The 26,227-nt window shown below is 41.9% G+C and overlaps 1 protein-coding gene across 1 annotated transcript in view; it reads left to right on the forward strand.

The window, feature by feature from the left end:
* LOC131246086 (2-alkenal reductase (NADP(+)-dependent)-like) overlaps nucleotides 1-19,797 on the forward strand; it is a 35,003-nt gene extending 15,206 nt beyond the window's left edge. Inside the window, exons 2-5 of the mRNA XM_058245951.1 lie at nucleotides 15,185-15,362; nucleotides 16,724-16,890; nucleotides 17,569-17,651; nucleotides 19,257-19,797. Coding sequence (XP_058101934.1) covers nucleotides 15,185-15,362; nucleotides 16,724-16,890; nucleotides 17,569-17,651; nucleotides 19,257-19,635 — 807 coding nt within the window. The 3' untranslated portion in view covers nucleotides 19,636-19,797. The remainder of the gene's footprint in view (nucleotides 1-15,184; nucleotides 15,363-16,723; nucleotides 16,891-17,568; nucleotides 17,652-19,256) is intronic.
* Nucleotides 19,798-26,227: the final 6,430 nt, after the last annotated feature.

Raw genomic sequence — 26,227 nt, forward strand, 5'->3', positions numbered from 1 at the left:
GCCAAAATTAATGCGTAAATAAAAAAAATATAAAAATATATAAAATGACACAACAAATCTGTAAAATGCATATTAACATATTCTACTATGATTAACACATCATATTTTATGATTAAAATATCAAAACATACAATAAAAAGTATAAATACATATTTTTGACGAATTTTCGAAAAATGGCCCACGGAGCTTCGATTCAAGAAAATCCGTAATATAATGTGTTTTTATCTTAAATACCAAGCCAAGATTGGTCGAAAATAGTAATAGAAGGATTGAGTGAGAGTTTGGAAGTAAATGGTTTCAAAAAAATGAAAAAAACAGAGCTTTAAAAAGTAAAAAAAATCTGACCATTATCCCACCGTTACGGGTCAGTAACGGCCATTACGGTACCAAAATCAGGGTTATGCCTGTTACGCCCCCGTATTGCGTAACGGGTACCACCGTTACTGTTACGTATTGGTCGTTACAGCCGATACGTAACCGATTCAGGACACCTTGTTCGAGGGATCACATGTGCGGAAGCCTATAAATACCCCCTACCCCTTCATTTGAAGCATTAGATGTTCAGAAGACCAGTGCCTCTGACAGGTATTGGAGACAGAGAGAAGGAGAGGGAGTGGAGTGTTGAAGGCGCAGGCCGCGCTACTTCTGGCTAGTTGCGCGGGCCCGCGCAACTCCCATGAGTTGCGTGGATACTCTTTGAGGCAGCTGCTATGTTGAAAATTTTTAGATCCTTAAGCTATTCCAGATGTATGAAAGGGATCCAAGCACTCCTTTATCATGCCAATAAGGGACGAAATGCATAGGAAGCCCGCACAACTCATCCCCCCTGGAGATATGATCAATATGAGCTGGAATGCTGTCGAAATTCATATTTCGAATTTACTTAATTGTTGTATTTTTTTATTTTTTTTATTTTTTAGTAGTGTTTTTAAGAGATTCTATCCTGGAATCAAAGGACTAAAAGGATATAGAAGAACTCAGAATGAATAAAATTGATGATTATTTTCAATTCTATCTTTTGTTAATATTAAGTGAGATATTCTCCAAATCAAATGCTTTTTGTTTCTATTCGAAACAAAATGACGACTCTGCTGGGGATCGAACCCAGAATCTCTGAAATGCCAGGTCTGGAACTATCAGCGGCAATGCATCGGTTAAATATTTCTAAAGACAAGAGGTCGGTTAAACAAGCGCAGTGACGATTCCATCTAGAGCTGATCCCTTTCATTGAAGAAGAAGTGAATAAGCTAATTAAAGTTGGGTTTATTAGAGTAGTCAAGTATCCTAAGTGGATATCAAACATTGTCCCGGTGAAAAAGAGGAGCGGACAAATCAGAGTATTCGTCGACTTCAGAGACTTAAATGAAGCATGTCCGAAGGATGATTTCCCATTGCCAATCACTGAGCTGTTAATTGACAGCACGACTAAGTACGCCGTTATGTCCTTTATGGATGGTTACGCTGGGTATAATTAGATAAGGATGGCCCCGGAGGACGAGGAACCACGACATTCAGAACGTCATTGAGAATTTATTGTTACAAGGTCATGCCATTAGGTCTTAAGAATGCTAACTCAACATATTAGAGGGCAATGTAGAATATATTCCAAGATATGATGCACAAGCATGTTGAATGTTTTGTGGATGATTTAGTGGTCAGGTCAAATGACCATGAGGAACATTGTGAACAACTGGTTTCAGTATTTCGTCGGCTCAAAAAGAAGCAACTGAGGATGAATCCGTCCAAGTGCGCGTTCGGTGTTTCGTCAGGGAAGTTCCTTGGTTTTGTTGTCAGGCATCGAGGAATTGAAATTGATCCGGGAAAGATCAAAGCTATTCAGGAAATGCTACCTCCAAAGACACTAAAAGAATTAAAAAGTTTGCGGGGAAAGTTGGCATATATTCGTTGCTTTATCTCTAATCTCGCAGGAAGACGTCAGCCGTTTTTCCATCTAATGAAGAAGGGCGGAGTTTGTGTGGGACTAGTCATGCCAAAATGCATTCAATCAATCAAAGAATTGTTGAAACAGCCCCCAGTACTAGCAACGCCTGTGAAAGGTAGACCCCTCATTCTTTATATTTCTGCAGCAGAAAATTCATTGGGGGCCTTGTTAGCACAAACAAATGAGCAAGGGAAGGAGATCGCGTTGTATTATCTGGGCAGAACTTTGATAGGAGCTGAATGCAACTATTTGCCCATTGAGAAAGTGTGTTTAGCTCTAATCTTCGCAGTACAGAAATTAAGGCATTATTGTCTCTCCCATGATATAATTTTGATTTCGCAAGCGGATCCTTTGAAATTCTTAATGACAAGGCCAATGCTATCAAGGAGACTGGCCAAGTGGATGCTTTTACTGTCAGAATATGCGATCACGTATGAACTGGCAAGAGCAGTGAAGGGACATGCGGTGGCAGATTTCCTGTGTCAAATAACGAAATGATCAATGATGACTTTCCAGATGAACAGGTGATGATGACAGAATCGCGCGGTTTATGGCAAATGTATTTTGATGGCGCTTCTAGAACTTCAGGGACAGGTGCTGGGGTAATATTTATTAGTCCGTAAGGTGACCTGCTGCCATATTCCTTCACATTAGGTGCAACATGCACTAATAATGAAGTTGAATATCAAGCTCTCATTATAGGGATGGTAATAGTTCATGAAATGAAAATAAAAGCATTACGGATTTTTGGCGATTCTAAGTTAGTAGTAAACCAGCTTACAAATTCGAAATAAGGAAGCAAGAGCTCCTCCCGTATTATCGTCACGCGCAACAGCTGTTGGAGCAATTTCAGGATGTTGAAATCAAGCATATACCGAGATTAGAGAATGCAAGGGCAGATGCCTTGACTAGTTTGGCTGCAACCTTGGCTTGTCCTAATCGAAGCCCTCTCCAAGTAACAATCGAAGAAAGAAGGTTTTTGCGGCATGCTGAAGATGTCGAAGTTGCTGAAGTATTTCCTGTGTCATGTTTGGAGATCACAATTGATGATTGGCGCCAACCTTTTATAGATTACCTCAAATATGATATTTTGCCAGAGGATCCAGTGCAAAAGTTGCAAATAAAGCAAAGGGTGAAGAAATTCATTGCGCAATGAAGAGCTTTACAGAAAGTTCTATAATGAGGTGTTGTTGAGATGCTTGGATACGAAAGAAGCGAATCAAATATTGCACGAAGCACATTCAGGGGAATGCGGGGCTCATCAGGCCGGTAGAAATTTGTTTCATCGGGTGCGTTGAATGGGGTATTACTAGCCTACAATGTTCAATGACACAATTGATTATGCACGGTGGTGTCACGAATGTCAAATACATGGCGATGTCATACATGTACCCCCTGAAGATTTGCATTAGTCAGTAGCCTCTTGGCTCTTCGCAGCTTGGGGACTCGATGTTATCGGTCCTATAAACCCATCATCATCCAGAGGAAAATAGTACATTTTGGTGGCCACAGATTATTTCTCAAAGTGGACTGAAGCCATCGCATTGAGAAGTGTCAGAGAGAAGGACGTCGTGAATTTCATACGACATGCAATAATATACCGTTACGGTATTCCGAAGAAGATCATCACTGATAATGGGACCCCATTTAAGAACAGGGGAATGGAGAAATTGTGCCGAAAATTCGATATCTAGCATTCATTCTCGACATCTTACTACCTGTCGGCTAATGGGTTGGCCGAAGCATTCAACAAGACGATTGTGAAAATATTGAAGAAAACAGTTGCAGGAAACAACCGCGATTGGGACGAGAAGTTGCAAGAAGCTCTATGGGCTTATCGCACTACTCATCGTACTGCTATGAAAGCAACACCATATTCTTTGGTTTACGGAGTTGAAGCTGTTGTCCCCATTGAAATGCAAGTTGCATCGCTTAGAATAGCAGTTCATCAGTCGATTACTGATGATGAAAACACTAAGATCAGGTTGATAGAGTTGGATCTGCTAGATGAAAAGCGATTAGCGGCCCAGCAGCGATTACAATTATATCAAGCAAGAATTTTTGCAACTTTTGATAGAAAAGTCAAGCATCGTTCCTTCAAAAGAGGCGATATGGTATTGATGTTGAAAAGACCGATAGTCGTCACTCGCAAGACGGGGCAAGTTCGACCTTAAATGGGATGTTCTATACGTAATATCAGAAGTGTACTCTAATGGGGCCTATCGGGTAGTAGATCAAGATGGACGAGGCATAAGTATACCAGTGAATGCCCGTTTCATAAAAATATATCATCCCTGAATGTATGTGCAGTTTTGATTCAGAAGATTCACAGCATGATTCTTCTCAATAAAAAGGGGGCAGGCAAGAGAGTACAGAGGTAGAACTCTGTATTATTTTCTTTTTTACATTGTATTTCTCTTTGAGTACTAATGAAGTGTAGGCTTTCAAAGCATATCAAGTTCAAGCAAGTCAATGAAAAGCGCCAATGATTGTTGCCATATCGCCAATGGTTATCGCCAAAATGGCAAACGAATATCGCCAAATGCAAATCGCCAATGCGGCAATGACTATCGCCGAATCGCCAAAGCTATTATTACTATCACTATCTCGCTAGCACAAGGCCATTTAAATTTGTCAAAATCAATAACATCGCCAAGCTGATATACACTTAACTTTAAAATTTTGTTTCAGATCATCAACGAGTGCGGTATGTTAATTTCGATTTATTATTCCAGCAGGGCCAATTCATTATTTATAGGTGGCAGTATGGGAATTGCAATGCGACAACAATTATATACGAGAATCGTAACAACAATGGCGACTTATCACATATGAAGCCGAACATGCATAAGGCTTATCGTTATTTGGCGATGGCGATATGGCAGAACTATACGGGTAGTAGTGTCGCCTGTGTCCTTAAAAAGCCCAGAAAGAGCATTACACGCACCCGTGCGGGCAGTGACCTATGCCGTCTGTACAGCTTCAGGCAACGTCACGTGGGCGGCCAGAGAGCGCCCCCTCGTGAATGGGTCTGACCTTGCAGATGAAGGAAAAGTGAGTCTCTGAAGCAAGATTACTCAGATCCTTGGTTTTCAGTAGTAACGCGTGAGAACAGGTCTCAGAAGCAAGATGACCCCTCATTGATGGATTGACGGCCTTGGATTTGGTACCCGACGGTAGTCTTGTGCGCCCTGTGAACTCTAAAAAGTTACTGTGGCCAACCCTGTGCGTAAATCCTATTGAGTTCATTGCCCCGGTAGCTTCACTGGGCCCCTCTGATGGATTGCGGTTTGTGAACTCCCTGGCGACGATAAGCCTCGTGAACTCTAGAGAGTTACAGCAGCCATTCGTGTAAGACCAAATCCAACTACTTATGAGTCTAAACTGTGATTGCTCTAACTACTTACGAGCCTAAACTGTGTGTGCAACTAACTGAAACCAAAACTTAGTTCCGCCCATTCCAAAATATCATGTAGGCAATGCTATGCTAACCATTATAATAGCTTATTACTTTGATTAGCATGTGCCTATCAAATATGCTTATGAGAATTGCTCGAGCTTAGAAATATTGTGAATCTTAAATCAAATATGTAATTCTGAAAATGTGTGCGTAATACGACGCTAGGTGCACTATCTATGACTCGAGGTAATACATATGGTGGTCCACTTAGTCCTTACGTCCAATTGAACACCATCCCAACTTATAAACATAAATTAGCATTACCATACAATACAATCATCGCATCTAACCATACACGCATCATCATCATCACAAGTATTACATTACACAATCATCGCACATGTGCCATCACCACATGCATAATTAGATTTCAATCCAACGCCTCAACATGTCTAGTTATCATTTCAAGTGGACTAAGGCCCAGTTCATTGCCACACTTGAATGGGCTGGTTAGTGAGTTGCTACATCCCGTTCTTCTGACTTGTTGGGTGGTCTATTTGATTACCACAAACGGTTCATTCGAGGACTCAATCATAACTCATTCACAAGGCCCAAATGGGACTTGGCATACATACATCACAAGGAGTCTCATGCACTTACCAAGAAGCCAAAACATAGGCCCAATATGCACTTCTCATGGAGTCTTACGTTCTTAGTAAGAGGAAGTAACCTATAGGCCCGATAGGTTTACCGCTAATGGGCCCACAAGGCGTCCACTCGAGGTGGGCTTTAAGGTTAATAGGCCCACCACTCTAATGCCATTGTGAACATATTAGTGGAGTCCACAAATTAAGCCCAATACTATTAATAAGATGGGTTCAACAATCAATCTGACATATGTCCTAAGTTCACATACCCAAGAGATTACATCATCGGCATAGTCCACGAGTCTGGAGTGACCACACAATTCTCATATGCCCACATGGTCCTATGGCCACTCCATTATCAGAAGTCCATATGGTTGAGTGGCCACACAAATGTTACTCGCCACAATAAAGGATTTAAGGTCAGATGGTTACTTATTTTTACTACACCATAGCTCGCATAATGGGGCAACCACTTTATTAAACTTTCTCATGGTCAGGCGGCCAGTACCATAATTTCACATAGATTACTATATAAATGATTACTATCATGATCTAGTGTCCACATTTCAAAATGTCCAAACATAATTGAACAATCACAATCATACCCACCATTTATGGCTACACTACGTTAAGCTAAGTCTTATATTACAATCACTTCACACGTCACATAGTTAATGACTCATATTCGGTGTCACATGGTTAAGGGTCAAGGGCTACATTTCATCATACCATTTACGGTTTAAAGATCACATCGCATAGATTCCAAGACCTTGATAGCATTAGCTTGGGTAACATAACCCTACATCACACTCTTTCTAATGTACAACTTGGTCATACATGATTCAAGTGGCGGTGTCTATGTCGATAAGCACAAACCCAAGTTGTTGAATGGCCACCAATGCCACTTGATTTCATACGGTTAGGTAGTCTTGTGCGTATTTCACAATCGTACGATTAAATAGCTACATATACACCACCATTGTACATGATTAGGTGGCCATATTTACGCTACATGACCTCATCATGATCAAGGGGTCAGCCCCAACTCACTACATTGCATTGTTCATATTCATCCACTCCATCACAGCCTCACACAAACATTACTCACACACAAGTTATAATCGAAAATGTTCCAAGAGCTAAACACAAATCTATGACTTAGGGCCACACTCTAATCACAATTCCACGTGGTCATGGGTTGTCTACACATTAGATAACTACTTAATTAATGGTCAGAACTCAATGATGCACAATTTATAGTGACAACACAACACATGATCTCATGGTGGTGGACCTCACAGTCGCACAATTTCACACGGTCTAGGGTGCCCAAGCATCACACGATCACATGATTTGGGACCGCATTATACAATAACTTTACATAGTTTAGCGGTTGCTTAAGCATCTCATGACAATATGATTTGGGCCACAAAAGTTTTGATATCTGCTCCATCCAGGGTCATAAGAACAAGTTAAATGGCAAATAACCGTCACTGCGGGACCACAAGAGGGCCCATCCGCTGGATAATCAATTGGTGTGGGCTACCATATTTGGGCATGCTTTATTTTATTATACCATGCTCTAGAACTTGTTGTACATGCAGATGGACATCGATATAAATCACGTAACTTGTGTTGAGTCCATAGTGAGCTCCACAATCTAGACAGTTTGGCCAGTATGTAAACGGTACAGTGGACCCTAGGTCGTCTTTAATGGTGAATGATCAATTACTATTATTATCATGTGGAAGTGGTCCATTGAGTTGTGCATCTACTTCATTTATTTATTTATTTTGGGTGGTGGTTGATGGTTCCACAACATGGAAGGCACCACCCCAATATTTTACACCTTCCACATCATATTGAGCCTACTAGCTACGCACACAAGTAACCAAGAAAAGGACCAACTTATACGGCTTATACAATCCAAATTGGGCCTCCCTAGGTCTGGTCCAATTGACTAGTGTCAGTTTGCAAAGCATGCTGCCCACTAGGCAATGGGCCTACCTAACGGGCCTAAGGAAGGTACCATGATGGGCTTCCTACTCCCAAGCATTTCTCTTAGTATTGGGCCCAATTGGGCCTTATATTTCCTTCATTTAATGGGCCCAAGGCATCTTATGATGTAGGAGAAACAATTGGGCAGCAAGGGTTGTCTGCTACTTATTCTACAAGTTAAGGCAACACATTTTACAACAAACACTAGATAGGCCTTACAAGATGGAGATATGACCCACACAAAAAAGTTCACATAGGATTTTAGGTCAATCATCACCTGAGAATTTATTTTCAGGGCCTAGAAATTCCACCAGATGCCTTGGAACAGAGGTTGAGTCTACGGATGTGGCTCTATACAAATTCGGATTAAACAGATTTTCAGCACAGAATTGGTTCTGGACCACTTTTTAGTCTCATTTGTGATCACATGGGGCTCATTCCTATCGAAGGAAAAATGTAATTTGGTAGCCTTATATATCGGCTTTAAAACCCACAAGGTATCCCTCCGTAATCATGCATATACAATTGTTTATGAAGGCTCAAACATGGGTGCTTGGAAGAGTTGTGCAGTATATATATATATATATATATAGTTCAGAATTGGTTTTTGGCCATTTTTGGATGCCTCCCACGATCACGTGGAGTCATATTCCGGCGTACTGTTAGGTGTATTGGTAGAACTATGTATGGACTTCAACACCCATAAGGTATGGCCTACTAAATGCATACATACAATTTTTGGCACAAGGCTAAACAATGGTGCTTGGAATTTATGCACAGAAATATCCTGTGCAACTCTGCTCGTCCCATTTAGGACCAAGGTATTCTGTATCGGTACCGGTGGGCGTAACGGTGCCCACCGACACCGATACAGATACGGGGGTGTAACGGTGATACGGGGGTGTAACGGCCCGTAATGGTGCAAATTTTTTTTTTTTTTTTTGGCCAAAAAAATATGGATTAAATCCGGAATATTCTAAGCATTCCAAATATGCATTCATTTATAAATTGGAACATGTTTATGGTGGTGTAACGGTCCACTCTTTGGTGAGAAGTTGTATCGGACTGTCTGATGAATTTATGAACCAGACAACCTGGAATTAATTGCATACCTTTTATATTTAGTTTTCTAACTATATAATATCATTTAAATTTACTATAATGAATGTAATACCAAAATATTTTATATTTTCAAGTATTCCTTTTATTTATAGTACTAGTGCATTGCATACTTCGTGACTCACATGTAGAGCTGGGCAAAACAGATCCGATCCAGTGGATCCGACCCGATCACACCCGATCCGAACCAAACCGATGGCCTGGATCGGTCAGGATCGAATTGGGTAATTCAGATCGAAATGAATTTCGGATTGAGTTCGGATAGTGGTGGATTCGGACTGATCCGATCCAATCCGGAGTCGAGTGGTGTTTACACACACACACGCACACACGCACACACACACACACATACACAAATTTTGACTATAATCCCAAATACTAAGCCTTGAAGACGAATCTAGAACATTGATTTTACCAACCACTTCCCAAAACCGCTCTATCACCCTCCAAAACCGCCAATTCCTTCAACAACCCACCACCCTCTCAGAAATCAAACAGCTCCATGCCCATCTCATCAAAATCGGCCTCTCCTAAAACTACACTGCCCAAAACCGCCTCCTCTCTCTTCCTGCCTCCAAAACTGCCATTCATCAAACCTCGAGTATGCCCTCCTCTTCTCCCAATCCTCAAACCCAACCCCTCTCATCCGCAACAACCTTATCAAATCCTTCGCCGAGAGCCAAACGCCCCAAATCGCAATCTCCTTCTATTCTACCACCCACGATTCCGATTTTACGATTACACCTTCCCCGCGCTTCTCAAGGCCTGCTCTCGCCTTCTCAGCGTTGAAGAAGGCAAGCAGATCCATGCCCATGTGGTCAAAACCGGATACGAATCTGAAATTCATGCCTACAATACTCTCATCCATTTCTATTCCGTCTGTGGGCTGCTGGACGATGCACGCCTGGTGTTTGATAAAATGCCCGAACAAGAGACCGTATCTTGGAATGCGATGATAACTGGGTATTTTCAAAATGGGTTCTCTGTGGAGGCTTTGAATTTATTTAGGGAGATGCAGGTTGGAGGTTTGAGTCCGGATGGGGCGACGATGGTTGGCATCCTTTCAGCATGCGCACATGAGGGTGCGCTAGAGCGGGAGAAGCAAATCGGTCCATTTCGGATCAGGCCAAATTCGATCCGACTTGGTTTTCCTGACTGAGTCGGACTCGGATTGGATCAGTCAACGCACATTTCGGATTGGTTCGAGTCAGATGACCCGGACTCGGTCCCGGATGGATTGAGTTCGGATTAGGCCACTGAGATTTTGGATCGGATCGAGTTGGACCCAATTCGGACCGATGCCCAGCTCTACTCACATGCATTTTATTTCAATATATAGACTGTAGGGACTTTTGTATTCTATTATGTAATTCATATACCTAACAATTTGATATCATTTTCCCCCATAAATCTTTTTTAAAAAATTAAAATTAAATTGAGGTAAATAGTGTTGTTGATTCGGGGCTGGTTTGGGGACCATTTGATGCCCCAAACTAGCCTCAAATTAATGCAATCTATTGGCACTTATCCCACTAATGGATTGGTGGACATTTATTCGACAGTGAAAAATGAAAAATATCAAATGGTCTTATTCAAAAAACAATTGGAAAAAAAAAAGGTAAATCCAGATCTCAGGTGGACCACTAGTGGGCCAAGCGGGCCACCTTGATGTATTTGTATATCAATGCCATCAATCTGTTTTGCCAACTCATTTTAAGGCATGGTCCAAAAATTCAGGTAGATCTAAATCTTCGGTGGACCACTCGTGAGTATCCCTTTAAAAGTGGGGCCCACCTCAATGCATTTGTTGTATATCCATGTGGGCCATCATTTTTGCCAACTTATTTTAGGGCCTGGTCCAAAAAATGAGGCTGATCCAAATATTAGGTGAACTAAAAAATAAGGATTTAATTCCCACCATTAAAAATTTCTTAAGACATTTTTTTTTTTTTTTTCGATTAAGCTACTATTTGTGTTCTCCCCTCATCATGGTCAAAGTTTATGTGACCTTATCAATAGGTTCGATGGAAAATAAACATTATAGTGGACGACATGGATATACTACACATAAATGAAGGCGGGGCCCATGTAACAAAACAGTGCAAATGCACTGTTCAGCGTGCACCGCAAAACATGTTAAAAAATAAATTTGAAGTGCGTGGCTCAGTCCATTCCGTTTTCCGATACCGAAATGAAAAAGAAGAGAGAGAGGGAAACTGAAAAGAAAAGAGAGAGAGAGAGAGAGAGAGAGAGAGAGAGAGAGAGAGAGAGAAGAAGGGCCGCAACTGCAGTAGCCCGAGAAGAAGAAGAAGAGGAGGAAGAAGAAGAAGAAAAGAAAGAAAAAAAGTATGTTTTTTTTTTTTTTTTCCCCCTATTTTCTTTAGGCCCGTAACAGTTGTTATGGTATCGTAACGGCTGTTATGGAATGTAACAGCCGTTACGGGCACAAAAAGAGGGGGGTGGCCGTTACGACCTCGTAATGCGTAACGGTATTAGCCGTTACAGTTATGTATCGGCCGTCACGGCCGAAATGTAACCGATTTTGAATACCTTGTTTAGGACCTAATTCCTGATCAATTGGGGTCTGTTTGGGTCCAAGTAAAACATTATTTCTCCAGACATAGGTACAAGATAGGAGTTCCCGGTGGTGGTCCCTACATATCTTGCATATGGGACCCACCACATGCGCCCAAAGTTGTCTGAAAAATCATAAAATCAGACAGTTCTGTAATGGACAGCAAGCATAAATGAGCATAAATGAAGATGTGTACAATACGTAGATCAAGGTGGGTCCCATCTAGGTTCATGAGACCTTATGAACTGGTTGGATGGCTAACAAATATTTCGGTGGGGCCCACTATTAATGGGTCCCACACAACTTCCAAATTGTGTTATTGTTTATGTTCTTAAGCCATCTACACCATTGGATGGCTCATCATCTTCACTTGGGGGTCCACTCTTTTGTGGGTCCTTACACCTACACTACATGAGAAAGAAATCAAGGAAACGAGAGGAGAAATGCGAGGGAGTGTACTCACCTTGATGATTAAGATAGATGGTTGAGATGGATGGAAGGCATGGGATTGATGGCCCGCTAAGATCACTCCTCTCTCTCTCTCTCTCTCTCTCTCTCCCCTTATTGTAGGAAAATGGTGAAAATGTTAAAGGATGGAGAAGTATTTGTAGAGAAATGGATAAAAATGTGGTTAGGTTAGATTAATGTGATTATGGTTAGCTTAGGCTTGGATTATAGCAATTGATTCATTATTAGGAATTAATGATGGATTAAATGAGACATGGGCTGGCATGGCATGATGACATCATGCATAAGGTGCTGTATGGAGAAGGGTTGACTTGAGGTACACATGAGAGGGATGGTATGGGAGGGTGACATCACACACATGGGTAGAGATTCTCTCACCTATGTGTGGCATGGTGCATGTGTGCATAGCATGTGTGGAATGAAATATATGGCGCCATGCGCACATGATATACCAACGATTCTTCGCGACATATCTCACAAACGGAGCATCGTACAGATGCACGGGTGGTATCTCCGCGACCGCGGTGACGGGATGGTTGATAGGTTTCGAGGCCTTGGGGTTCCGGTCAGTTGGGTGTGCACTATGCATAGCTAGTTCAGGTCTCGCCAAGGGCGTCGATCATCGTGCACATAGGCATAGAAAATGGTACAGAATGGACGGGTCTTACAATAGGAGTCGGCTGGAGAATACTTGCTCTTCTCCGTAGGAGATAACTAGCTGCTAGTAGTGAGGAAAGTCACATGCACAGTTGGAGGGAGATCTTTCATATCATTCAAGATTCACCCTACAATATGGGATCAAAAAGCCAAAATAAGTGATTCAGTTTTAATTCTTATAAAAAGAAAACTGATTCTTGAACCTCTTTCATGCTTATGTCATGTCAAGGTACTGCAGAAGAAAAAAAACTACAAAATCCGATCCAATTTATAGTGTGTGAGGGGATTGTCATATAGGATGAGATACCATTTTGTGGAATTGCAATGTTATGTCTTGAACTTCATATGTAGGTTATAAAGTAAAAGCATTGAATTTTCATGAGGTCTAAGGGAAAACTGATGGGGACATCATGCGCACGTGCACGCCCCCCACCCTACGCACGTACTCAAGGAGGAGGAAGGCCCCACTATCGATCTAGATCGACGACAACATCTATGGAGGACCTCTTAGTTAAGGGGTTGTGCTATGGAGCATTGGAGTGGACCCGATCATCATGTGGATTCCACCATTGGATCTCATAATCGTGGCCCACTACCCTAAATGATCTAGGATTTTGAGTTTTGGTTATTATCATTATTAGAAACATCATGAACAGTTTTGATTGCGTAAATTAGTTGTTATTTTTATTGCTTCATCTCTAAGTATTAGTGTGTACACATGACGCAACTTTTGGGGTTTAGGATTTTCTTATAAATAGGCAACCCCATGTAGGTATTTTTCATTGAAGTTTTATGAATAAAATTCTGTGTTTTTTTCCTCTTCTCTATCATTCTGAGTTGAAGAATCTAATTGGGTACGAAACCCTTCCTTCCTCGAAGGGCTAACTACCGTGGTGCGAAGCCACAACTATCCCAAATCATCTTCACCCCTACACCCCACATCCATCATCTTCTACAGTCCTCCCATCTTCAGATTCACCCCTTTTTGTACCCAGGTTCTCCTCCACAGCAGATTTTCAGATTCTGGCCCACCAAAGGTGCTGAAACTTTGGTGAAGCACCATGCACAAATCGGGCAACGGATCAACACGAGATTTGGTGTGTCAGTGGGCCACCCCTGGCCGATCCCACCTTAGCTGGTCTTTTCCGGTTTCGTGGGCCCCACACATGTGCAGACAGGGATTCACGCACGTGCGCCTGGGCTGGGTTGCTGTCCACATGCGTGGATGATCTTAGGTTCCTTCTCTCTTCTATTTCTCTCCTCTCTCGCCTTAAATCCCCAACCCTAACCCTAGATAGTCCCAAATTCCAAGTATTTCCAACTTTAGCAAACCCTAGATTTTCCCCTAATTGAAACATGGTGAATCTCTTGAATTGGGGAACAATCATTTGCAAGAGTGGATGAAGCTTACACTCCTTTGGCATTGTTTGGTTTATAATTTTACTTGATCCAATCCTAAACTTGTGTAGGCTTGGACCCCCGTAGATTCCTCTTGATTGAATGTTTGATCGTATGTGGGACGTGAAATTTTGTGATTGTTTAAAATTGGTATGATCTAAAGCTTGAAATCTTGCATGTCATATTTAATTTCATGTCCTGCATAAAAAACATTGCATTTTCCAATTGGTGTGCTGAAGATCGTGTTACAGTGTTCGTATTGGGCGGGAATCTCTAGGCAAATTCAGATTGAGTTTTAGGATAATCCCACTTCAAACACAGATAGAAGTTCCCTTGCCCAGTATTAATGTAGATGGGTGGGAGATATTGATGTACATTTTCCTGTGTACCACTTTAGCATGAACTACTGTGAGAACTAGGGATGCAACTCAGGCAGGTTGGGTCGGGTTGAGGGTCAACCTGAGCCCAACTTGACCTCAAGAAAACCCAACCCAAATTCCAACCTGAGGTGCCCAACCCAAATTCCTCCATACCCAACCCGACCTAGATACATGTGATTATTCCTAGCCTCACCTAACCCGACCAGAATTTGCTCAACCTGAACCCAACCTGATTCAAATCCAGTTGGCATTTTCCAATTTGAACCTGACCTGAGGACGTTGACAAACCAACCACCTGAAATTGGGTTTGGTCAATCAGGTCCACGTTGACCCGAAACCAAGTTGCAGCCTTAATGAGAACTTCTGTCTAGTATTGCCTGAGCCAACAACTGGTTTGACTTTTAACTTTCATTCATTCATTCTTTAATTAATTAATTTTTAAACATTTTATCTCAGTTTTGGATCAATTCTGAGATGATTTTGAATAAAATTCATGAGAATTTAGTCCTCTCTTTTTTTGCCCCTTTCCTCTTACCGTGTTTTAAGCTTCAGTTACATGTATGCAGACATGCAGTCATTCCTTTTCTTATTGTTCTGCAGGTTATTGTTGGCTATGGTGTGGGTAAAGTTGTCGACTCAGCACATCCGAATTTCAAGGCGGGTGATTTAGTTTGGGGAATCACTGGATGGGAAGAATACAGTTTGGCATCAATGCCCGAAGCCCTTGTTAAAATCAAATACACTGACGTACCTCTTTCATACTATACGGGCATTCTAGGTATGGCGTAGTTATGGTTTAATAAACAGAGGTGCACAAAATTGTTGTCATGGGTAAACACAGTTTTTAAAGATTTGCCTAAGTTAAAACTCGATGCAGCTCCGTAACTGAGTCAGTTTGCTTGATTTTGGATTTTGAAAAGCATATGATGTTAGTATGACATTTTGTCTTCCAAATTACGTGATTATTTCATGTTGTATTGGCATTTAAACCATTTGAGCCTTTTCATCATTTTCAAATGCATTGGAGCTAATCCCTAATCCCAAACAAGCCCTTGGAGAATCTATCCTATGTTATAGAGAATTACTAAGCATACTACGATATCCTATAACACTTATGCCTGTGTAATCGGTTTAGCAATTATTTATAGATTGTGACACTATTTTCATTGTGCACATACACAATATGCATTGATATTAATTACATTGCATGGGCACTTACTAGTTGCTACTGCAATATTGTATTTTGACACTAGAAATGGGGGAACTGAATGCTCACATAATGCATTAGAGAGATTCCAGGAGAAATTGACGAAAACCTTATAAAGTTTTTCAAATCTTCAAAAAAAAAAAAAAAGAAGAAAAGAAAGATCACATAATGCTCGGATGTTTTTGAGTTCCCTTATAGTTGAGCTTTTATGGGGCCAACTGTGATGTGTGTGTGTGTGTGTGTGTGTGTGTGTGTGGAATCGAAATTGTGCATAAGGTGTGCCATCTTGTGTTGACCACACAGCCCAAAAATCAGGCCGATCCAAAACGCAGTGTGTCACACCAGAGGAAATAATGTAAAATCATGCCTAAAACCTCTAAATTCACGTGGTGTGGTACAACTAAGTTATAGAATGGCCCATTTTTTGGGCATCCCTTCATCCTGATAGGGCATGTCTAATGACTGGCTTGGATGGCATATATTCAGCACATAAGGCCACACACACTATCTGGAAATTTCTATGGTGGTCATTCCCTCGCAATTGCTCCCCATTGTTCCCCGCAATGTGACCCATCTAAGTTTGAGATTATTTTGATTTTTGGGCTCTAGACCTATCATGTGGGACCCCATATGATGATGGATGGATCGGATGCCATAGGCATCAAAAAAAGGTCAGATGTGGGGCGTAAATAAGTCTCTAGGCTATAGATTGAATGGTTAGATGCAGCGGACTACTGGAATTTTGTACAATGTGTCCATCAATGAGGTGGCCTATAGTCGGTCGGTTTGGATTGAATCAGATTGGTCAAACACATTTTCTAATCATATCAGTTATAGTTGATGCCATTTGCTAAATTGTACATAATGCACATTGGATCCAGCCTCTTCTAAACTAAGGGCATTTTATTCAAATTGATCCATGTGGAGGATAGGTATGCCCGGACTTACGGCTTATGTGGGCTTTCATGAGATTTGCTCTCCTAAGAAAGGGGAAACTGTCTATGTATCAGCAGCATCTGGGGCAGTGGGGCAACTTGTGGGGCAGTTTGCTAAACTAATGGGTTGCTATGTCGTGGGAAGTGCCGGTACCAAAGAGAAGGTAATGTGTGTGTTTTCTTCAAAGCCCTTAAGGTTATCCATGGCCTTTTCCCCTGTTTTTGGTACTTGTCTGTATTCTAGATATGAGAAATACTTGGATACTCTGGTAGAGTGTGATCAATGATATGCAGGCAGTTAGAACTGGGCATACAAGTGATTCAAATTAAACCTTCCAAATTGTGGTTACCAGTTCAGATGTATCATGAACCAAAAACTATGCTAATTTGATTATCTGACTATGGTATTGGTGGACATTCACTAGACGGTTGAAAATTACTGGCTTATTTGATTATCTGACCATAGTATTGGTGGACATTCATTGGATGGTTGAAAATGAGAAATATCTAATGGCCTTATTTCAACAACTAGTGTCCATTAATCAGAGGCTAGGATTGCTCAACCATTCTGATTGGGGACTGACTTCATGACAGTGGGGTCCACTATTTAATCTGTTTCAATTTAATTCTAGTAAATGTATGCCATGGATATGATATCCAAGTGCCAGAGTATCAAGCGTTATAAATTGCCAGAGTATCAAACAACTCTTTAGATATTGTGTAATTTCCCAGAACTGAATGTATTGGACTCAAATCTAGCTAGATGAGAAATGTTTACTTCTAGATGGACCATGAAAAAATTGCTTATGATGTTAAAATGGGCCGGCATTTGGAAAACTTAGGTTGATCTGTTGAAGAACAAGTTTGGGTTCGATGATGCATTCAACTACAAAGAGGAGCAGGATCTGGCTGCGGCCTTGAAACGGTCAGTATCTATATTTGCTTGTGAGACTTTTATGATTGTTTGGCTTATTTGTCTAGAGTTTTACTAAGTCGACATGCACCGCTACATGTGCCATGCTTGTTGGACATCAGAGCCTGCATTAGGTGCATCCAACGTGTGTATGACCTGGCCCAAAATTCAGGGAAATCTGCTTGTCTGGTGGGCCACACATCTACTACGAATGTAGGTATTGCTTTCATACATGATGTTGGATTCCAAAAACCTGAAAACTCAGACTTGACTTGATATTTAATAACTAAATAAATAATGTTTGATGTGGGGTCACACATATAGGGTTTAGCTAACTTCCCCACATTCATGGGAATGTAGCAACGTCCCCTATCCTTTTGTATGACGTGTGGGATGCCCCAGTCATCGATTGGGATGGTTCATTCAGTAATACCAATGGGAGCAAGCCATGGTGCAAAAATCACGCCAATTGGACGATCCGAACCCTTTGAATGGGGCCAATTTGTTACAACCTTCCGTTGTTTACAAGCCATAGATCAACATGGTTAGAATCATCAAACCAAAGTGCTACTTTGGAATCATAAGCAATACAAAGTGGGACCTATCTAGTAGATTTTTCAAGATGATGACTGGAGCTATTTTGTTTCCACTCAATCTAGGTTGTACATTTTCCATGCTATTGACCAGATGCTTATGATAATCCGATCGGCATGACCTTTATTCCATGGCTTGCTCCTATTTGTATGAATGAATTAACGGTTCAAATCAATGATAGGCCACCCCATGTGCCATTGAAAAAAGGATAGGGGACATTAGCAAAACCTGTATATATAAAATGGGTGAAGAAAATGCAATTCCAGGGACAGCTTGTGGTGCTATGGTTAGATGAGTACTCTTTCATGGAGGTCAGGAGTTCCAAAACTTTTCTTTAAAAATAAAGAGCACCAAGTCAAGTCGCTGAGTTTTAGAACCATGACATGGGTAGCATGCCTGTTGAGTTGACTGACAATTTTTAGGCCATCTGATGATGATGATTTGAATGGTGGGGCCTACTGGATCTCAACTCTGATGTTCCATGCGTGTGCCAGATTGGCTTATGTGGTTACATGTAGAGTGTAGGCTTAGAAAGGCTCCTTTCTCTGACTCTTAGAATAAGGACATTATAGTTTTTACACGTGTATTTTTTTTTTTTGGTCGAGAGCAAGGACGTTATAAGAATTAGAAGTGTTTTCCTCCAAAAATCAAAAGACAAGCCATCATCAGTAGCCTTTCAGAATCAAGGGCTGCCATAGCAAGAAAACTGTTGCGATACTGATTCATATCCATAATATTGTGTAGATATTTTGCGTGTGGTTTGGGGTGTGTCAGCTGCACCAAATATCATGATATTCATGATTAATCAGTCTAAGTTGGGTGTAAGAATTTCATGATATTTGGTACAAGTACAACCAAACACACCCGTTGCTGTTGAATATTTTGCCCTCATCATAATGTTACATTGTGTTTATTTTATTCAATTTTCAATACATTATGCAGCAAACCTAGATAATAATACACGATGCGTAACAATATTCTAACACTTGGCTCCTCAATAAATGAAAATTGTATCATCACAAGGTGCTTCCCTGAAGGCATAGACATCTACTTTGAAAATGTGGGTGGACGCATGCTCGATGCAGTTTTGTTGAACATGAAAGTCCATGGACGGATTGCTGTTTGCGGGTTGATATCTCAATACAATCTCACCCAACAAGAGGGTGTACACAACTTGTTCTGCCTGGTAACAAAGCGCATCAGGATGCAAGGATTCATCGAGCCCGATTACAAGCACATGTACCCTCAGTTCCTTGAGCTTGTGATTCAGTACATTAGGGAAAAGAAGATAGTTTATGTTGAGGATGTTGCCGAAGGTCTGGAAAAGGCTCCTTCTGCTCTGATTGGACTCTTCTCAGGGAACAACGTCGGCAAACAGGTAGTGCTTATTGCTCGCGACTGATGAATGATATTTTAGTGGGATGGTATGATATGTTAGTGTTATTGAAAAATGTGATAATGGATTTAAACATATGAGCCATGGGCTTTTTCAGACATTTGAATTTAATAAAGGACTGTGTATTGGACCCATGTATTTGCATATTAAATTAGGATTTTGTCTACATATACTATTTGTTTGGAAGTTTTTAATGCAAAAAAATTAGGTGGAATGAAGGGTTGCATGATTAAACTCACACACCCCACCTGATATGAGATCTCTACTGTTTGTCTTAATTGATTAAAGAGGTCGACATTTAAATGTGTGTTTGCAGGAATTCAGTTAAGCTGCTGTTAACCAAACCAAATTTAGCTATAAACAAGCCTAGGATCTCATCTAAGACTACTTTAAATCCCAGCTCTAACGACTCAAAAGATGATAGGAGCTCAATTCAACTTGACTAGATGTTCAGCCAGGTCAGGTGGACTCAAGACTCAAAAGATGATAGTGACTCAAAAGATTATAGGGAACATTAATGGATATCTAAAATAGTTATAGTTAGTATTAGTATAATGAATATAGAATCTAGAATAGAAGCTTTAGCATCACACTGCTGGTTAACACTAGTGGCATTTTCTTGTGAATTGCTTAGTGTCTTCGTGCATTGTGGGCCAGTAGTACCTTTGTCGGACTACTTTATATGCTAGGGCTTTTCAGCCCAAGTGATTTCCCTAGATGCTTTTATGGATTTCCCTCAAAACATATTCAGCTTCGTTCAGCTGTAGACATCTTAGGTGAGGCATTGAGAATCTCTTTTTATACGAGACGTCTCCCAGTATTGTGTATTGAGCAGATTGATTCCTAATCTTCCGAGCCTCCAATTTGTCCTTAGGTAACTCACCCTTTTGTAGGTAGCGCGTGATCAGGTCCATCCAGCTCAACGAATGGTTGATTGGGAGAGCTTCATTTCGGTTAGGCTGACTAATACTTGGCTCGGGTAGGAATTCGATCGAGACAATCCTGGCGAGGTTGGCGTCAATGGTTGATGCCGACCTAACCAGAGAGTCAACATTGGAGTTCTCTTATGTAGGGACTTGTACGATCTCATACTTGTCAAATCCATCAAGTAACTCTCAGTTCTAGTCAAATAAGCAATCATTTTCTCCTCTAGCTTGATATTTTGTGGTAACTTGGTTTATCAATAGTTGTGAGTCGCTATAGATTTTCAGTATCATGGCTTCTATTGCCTTAGATAATCTCAAGCCGACAAGGAGTGCTTCATACTCAGCCTTATTGTTAGAGGCTCAAAAACCAAACTGCAGGGCATACTCAACCTTCGCCTAGTCGAGTGAGGTCAGAATCAACCCTACTCCACTCCTATTAGCATTCAACGATTCATCCACATGGAGGGTCCATGCCTGTGATACCACGCCTTGCTCGGTTTCTTCTATCTGCTGTTGGGGCGTAGGGTAAGTGAACTCTACAATAAAGTCGGCGACAGCTGACCCTTTAATCACCGCTTACGATTAGTATATAATGTTGAATTTGCCGAGCTCAATTGCCCACTTGGTGAGTCGTCTCGACACCTCATGTTTCCGCAATATTTGGCGGAATGTTGATTGGTCGGGACCACGATGGTGTGAGCCTAGAAATAAAGTTGGAGTCGTCAGGATGATAGGATCAATGCCAGAGCCAAATTTTCTATCTCTGGATAACGTGTAAGGAGACCGGTCGCTGCACACATCCTTCTCTGACTAAGTTTGAGCTAACTATATTCCGCGATACAACTAGATACAACAACAACTCTTCCCCTAGCTTTGTCTTTGAGAACAGTGGGGGAGATCCCAAGTAGGTCTGGAGTTATCGGAACGCTTTTTCACATTCTTTCATCCAAGTCGGCCTTTCAACTAACTTTTAGCTGCTTAAAAAAGGGTAGGCGGTTGTCCATGGCTCGGGAAATGAACCTATTTAGAGTTGCCACCCTACCTGTAAGATGCTGAATTTCTTTTGTCATGCTAAGGGAGCTTTTTTTCTATAAGAGCTCAGATTTTATCAGGATTCGCTTCTATCCCCCCCTTGGTGGACCATGAAACCTAGGAATTTACCTTAGTTGATGTTAAATGCATATTTACCCGAATTTGGTTTCATTCAATATTTCCTCAGAATCTCGAACATCTCCTTCAGGTTCGCTACATGGTCCTTTACCATGGAGCTCTTAATAAGCATATCGTTAACGTAAACCTTCATTGTTTTTCCAATCTGTTTGGCAAACATTTTGTTCACTAACCATTGATACGTCACTCCAATGTTCTTCAACCTAAACGGCATTACTCTGTAACAATGCAATCCTCTATCAGTGATGAAGGCAGTTTTTTGCTTGTCATGTACATGCATGCCAATCTGGTTGCACCCTAAATACGCATCCACAAAGCTAAGTGCATACCTGGCAGTGCCATCAACCAGCTAGTCGATCCTTGGGAGAGGGATGTTATCTTTTGGGCAAGCTTTATTCAAGTTGATATTGTTCGTCGTTGTTTTCTCACACAGTGTATGCGGGCATGCCAAAATTGGATTTGCAGCTCCAATTCGAACCGAACAACAATGACCCCGAGCACCGAGGTAGGCAGACACGTAGTGTATGACCGAGGTTTGAGGAGATTGGTCGCGTATTCAGCCACTCGCTCGATGTGTAAATTGGATCAGGTGATTTTCAGAAGGTGGGGTTCGTCCTCTGATGATGGGTTACTCCTTTACCTTCCGTACGAAAGGACTTTTCAATATAGATAATGAAAATGAGAAAGAAATCCTTACAATTGGCCATTATGAGCTGTTGAGGGACACCTTTTTGATGATTAAGCAAAGTCTAGCATGCGAGCGTGAACTCAAATTACAGCTAAAAATTACCAGCTACTTGGTTACTGCTAAAGATTATACTACGGAATGTAAATAACTAGCTAAAAGGTAAATGATTTCACTAGAAAACGTAAATTGCTTCACAGGAAAAGTAAAGGATTACACTATGGAATGTAAATTGACTAGTAATTGAAAGATAATGTTGGGTTTGTTTGATTTAGTATGAGACAAATTTTTCTTCTTAATTTGCTTTGCTATCTATAACTTTGATACAAGCATTCTGGATCTTTCCCATGTTCCGACGGTTATGGTGACTGCCCTCCATTACTTGGATTCTATATGCTTCCCACGTTCTGCTTCATTTACTTCTCTTTCCACCACTTGTCTTCCGACCGTGCGAGCTCGATCACTTTTCTTTACACCATGCGACATTTGAATTCAGTTCTTCCTCTCGATCGCTCTAGTGATGCATGGAAACAATTGATACGTTGTGCTCCACTTTCCAAGGCAGCTCCATATAAATCTGTAGGAAAATCCCCGGGCGTAGCATGCGTGCCCGTACAGATCATACGAAATCTACTCTGATTGGTCACGACATGACTTGGCCAAAACAGGTACGAACAGGGATAGTCCACTCATACCCGCTACTTTCCACTGGCTTTCTTCACTGGCACAACATTGGCCAACCAGTCAGGATAATGCACTTCCTTGATAAAGCCAACCTCAAGGAGCTTACTAGCATCTTCGTTAATCGTTGCGTACCTTTCTGAATCAAATGCTCATCTTGTCTATCTAACAGGCTTGTGGTTTGGGTCCACGTTTAGTCGATGGACTGCAGCTCTCGGGTCTATTCTGGGCATATCCTGGTGTGACCAGGCAAACACGTCAACATGTTTCTTCAATAGGTCGGCTATCTCTGTCTGGAGTTGTGGTTCGAGTAATGACCCGACCTGGACAGTACGGGATGGGTCGACCTCGAAGAGCTGTAGTGAGACGAGATCTTCCACAGGTGATCCTCTCTTGATTGATGGTTTCTTCCCGAGGATCCACGGAGATGACTTGCATTGCATGTTATTGTTGTGCCCTCCCTTGGAGGCCTGTTGAATAACATTGTCGGGTTTCGTGCTGGTCGCTCTAGACTTTTCCAATCACATGCTCAGTCGAAAACTTCATGGTGAGGTGATAGGTGGAGACCATAGCTCCCATGACATTTAAAGACGGCTTGCCCAGGATCATGTTGTACTGAGGGACAGTCTACCACCAGAAAGTCGACCATGGTGGTGACTTGGTTGATGCCCTCTCTGGCCGTTATTGGCAGGAGAACACTCCTTTCTGAGGTCATCTTTTCCCATGCGAAGCCAAGCAGAGTGGTTCTCAGTATCAACTAATATCCAATGCACCTTGTGGTTGGCAATGGTCATGATGATTATCATGGGGGTGGTGAATTCTCTGTGCATCTTCTTCGGTAGAGGTGACATTGCATGAGTCCATCTTGGGCTCCTTCCTGGGTCGCTCGATGAGGTTTATCTGTGGTTCTTCTCTGATAATGTTTGCACTCTGAGCATAGGCTCAGCACGCGCACTTTGAATTGCCACCTACGACGAGTCCACAGAAAATGGTGGGTATTTCCCCTACGACTTCATTATCGGTGTGCTCGTCACCTTGCTCCTGTTGCGTGGCTGCTCGTTCTTCTCTGCTCCTGGTGACAAACTCGCGTAAGTATCCCCTTCGGACGAGGGATTCGATCTCTTCCTTGAGGTCAAAACATTCAGTTGTATTGTGACCGTGATCTCGGTGAAAGTGTCAATATTTCTTTGTGTCCCTCTTTTTTAATTCAACCCTCATTTTATTTGGCCATCTCAGAATTCTCGTCTCTAACCTCCATAAGCACTTGTTCTGGCATGGTATTCAATGGGGTATACTAGCGAAATCAGCTCTTCGAGGGCCAATTAGGTCAGGGGGTACTGCTCTAATTGTCGTCATTTCTTCTTTTGGAGCTCGCATCGGATGCTTCCTTACCTTCCTTCCTTTTCTTTACTTTTGCCAAGTTTCCCTCACCTCGAGTATTTCTATGCGCGCTGAACAACTCCTCGACATAAGAATATTTATGAGCCCTGTTGAGGAGGTTGGCAAAAGTTGTTAGAGGATTTTTTCCAATCGAGGAAAGGAACTTTCCTTGCTTGAGGTTGACCATCATGGTTGTGAAAGCCACCTGATCAGAATAACCATTTACCTAGACAACCCCAACATTAAATCGGATGATGTAATCTTTTAGCAGTTCATCCTCCCTTCGAGTTATCGTGAGGAGGCGGGTTGAAGGTTTCTTCCCTATGTCTTTACCTCCAATAAATTGCGTGGCAAATGCCCTACTTAAGTTGGGCGAACGAACTAATAGGTTTCGGCTTCAAGTGTCTATACTACTTCCGAGCTCCCTCAGTCAGCGTTAGGGAGAATGCCATGCACATCACATGTCCAGAGGCATTGTGGAGTTCCATTCTTGCTCTGAAGGATTTCAGGTGTTCGGCTGGGTCCCCCGAGCTTGAATAGGGTGATATTTAGGGCATCCGAAATCTGGACGACATCTGGGCTTGCATGATGTTGTCCGTAAATAGTGGTTTAGTTTGTTCGATAAGGGCATGGATAGAGGCTGGAGTCTTTGCACAGCAGGCCCACTGTATGTCACTAAGTTGATCTCGGATTTTTTTAATTTTTGTCTCACAAGGGACCTCATTTTCAGCCATGATTTCTGAGGCCTTTCCTCGAGCTTGCCTCTTTTTGTCCAATGTATGGCACAGATTGGACTCGGCAAGCTAGGTGGCTTCTAGAGTTCGCGTCCGTCGGGTTGAGCACGCTCCCTTAGGTCGGACCTTTGCTGGGCACGACTCAAGGTGCAAAGGTATTGGGCAGGGTTGTTTAGTCACTGCCTCCAACTCTTCTTATTGATCAGCAGGGGATGCGTGCTACCTTTCTAGCAGCCTCATGATACGGTCGACGTTGTCGATCAGGGCTCCTACCTGATTCTTGAGGGAGATGAGTCGACTGCCTCGGTTCTAGGATCTTTGCGCCATTCCTTGTGATGGTAGCTGGGACAGGGGGGGTCGATTGCAAGGCCTGAGTGTCCTCAGGCTGCTACCTATGAGTAGACTCGGCCACAGTTGGTGTTTTTCCCTTCTTGGCCATTAAAGGGGAGAAAATAATGATTCATGCTAGAGTTGATGGGAACTTGTCTTTATTGTCGTTCCCACAGACGACGCGAATATGTTGTCACCAGAATTTGGGAGGATAGAGGTAATCAGCTACCGAAGCGAGTCCACTGAATGTACCTGTGCAGATCATATGTAGAGTACAACGGGGGTGTCGATTAGGACTGTGGACCCTCCAATGCCTAATTCAGTCTAGCATACTTGAATTGAAAAAGACATGAGCTAGAGTTTTTTTTTTCCTTACCTCCCTTTAATTGCAGTGGGAGTAGTTATATGGTCCATTGAGTAATGTCGAGGTCGTATATCTTATGAGATTCTTAAGATACGTTGGGAAATCTTATATGGATATGGATCTCCCTTCGAATTTATTGTCAAGCTCACCTCGGTCGGTGTGATCCCCGGATATCTTCGGATATTGCATGATCTTATCTCTTGATACGAGATAGGATATTCTCCGAGTTCCTCGCCCCGCCCTAGTGGTCAACGTGCTCAATTTAGAAAATGGCTCTTGCAGCCGAACTCTGCCTTAAACAAGCTCTGCTCGGGTTCGGTTCGGTCCA

The sequence above is a fragment of the Magnolia sinica genome, chromosome 5 (genome assembly GCF_029962835.1).
Source record: "Magnolia sinica isolate HGM2019 chromosome 5, MsV1, whole genome shotgun sequence".
Classification (NCBI taxonomy): domain Eukaryota; kingdom Viridiplantae; phylum Streptophyta; class Magnoliopsida; order Magnoliales; family Magnoliaceae; genus Magnolia; species Magnolia sinica.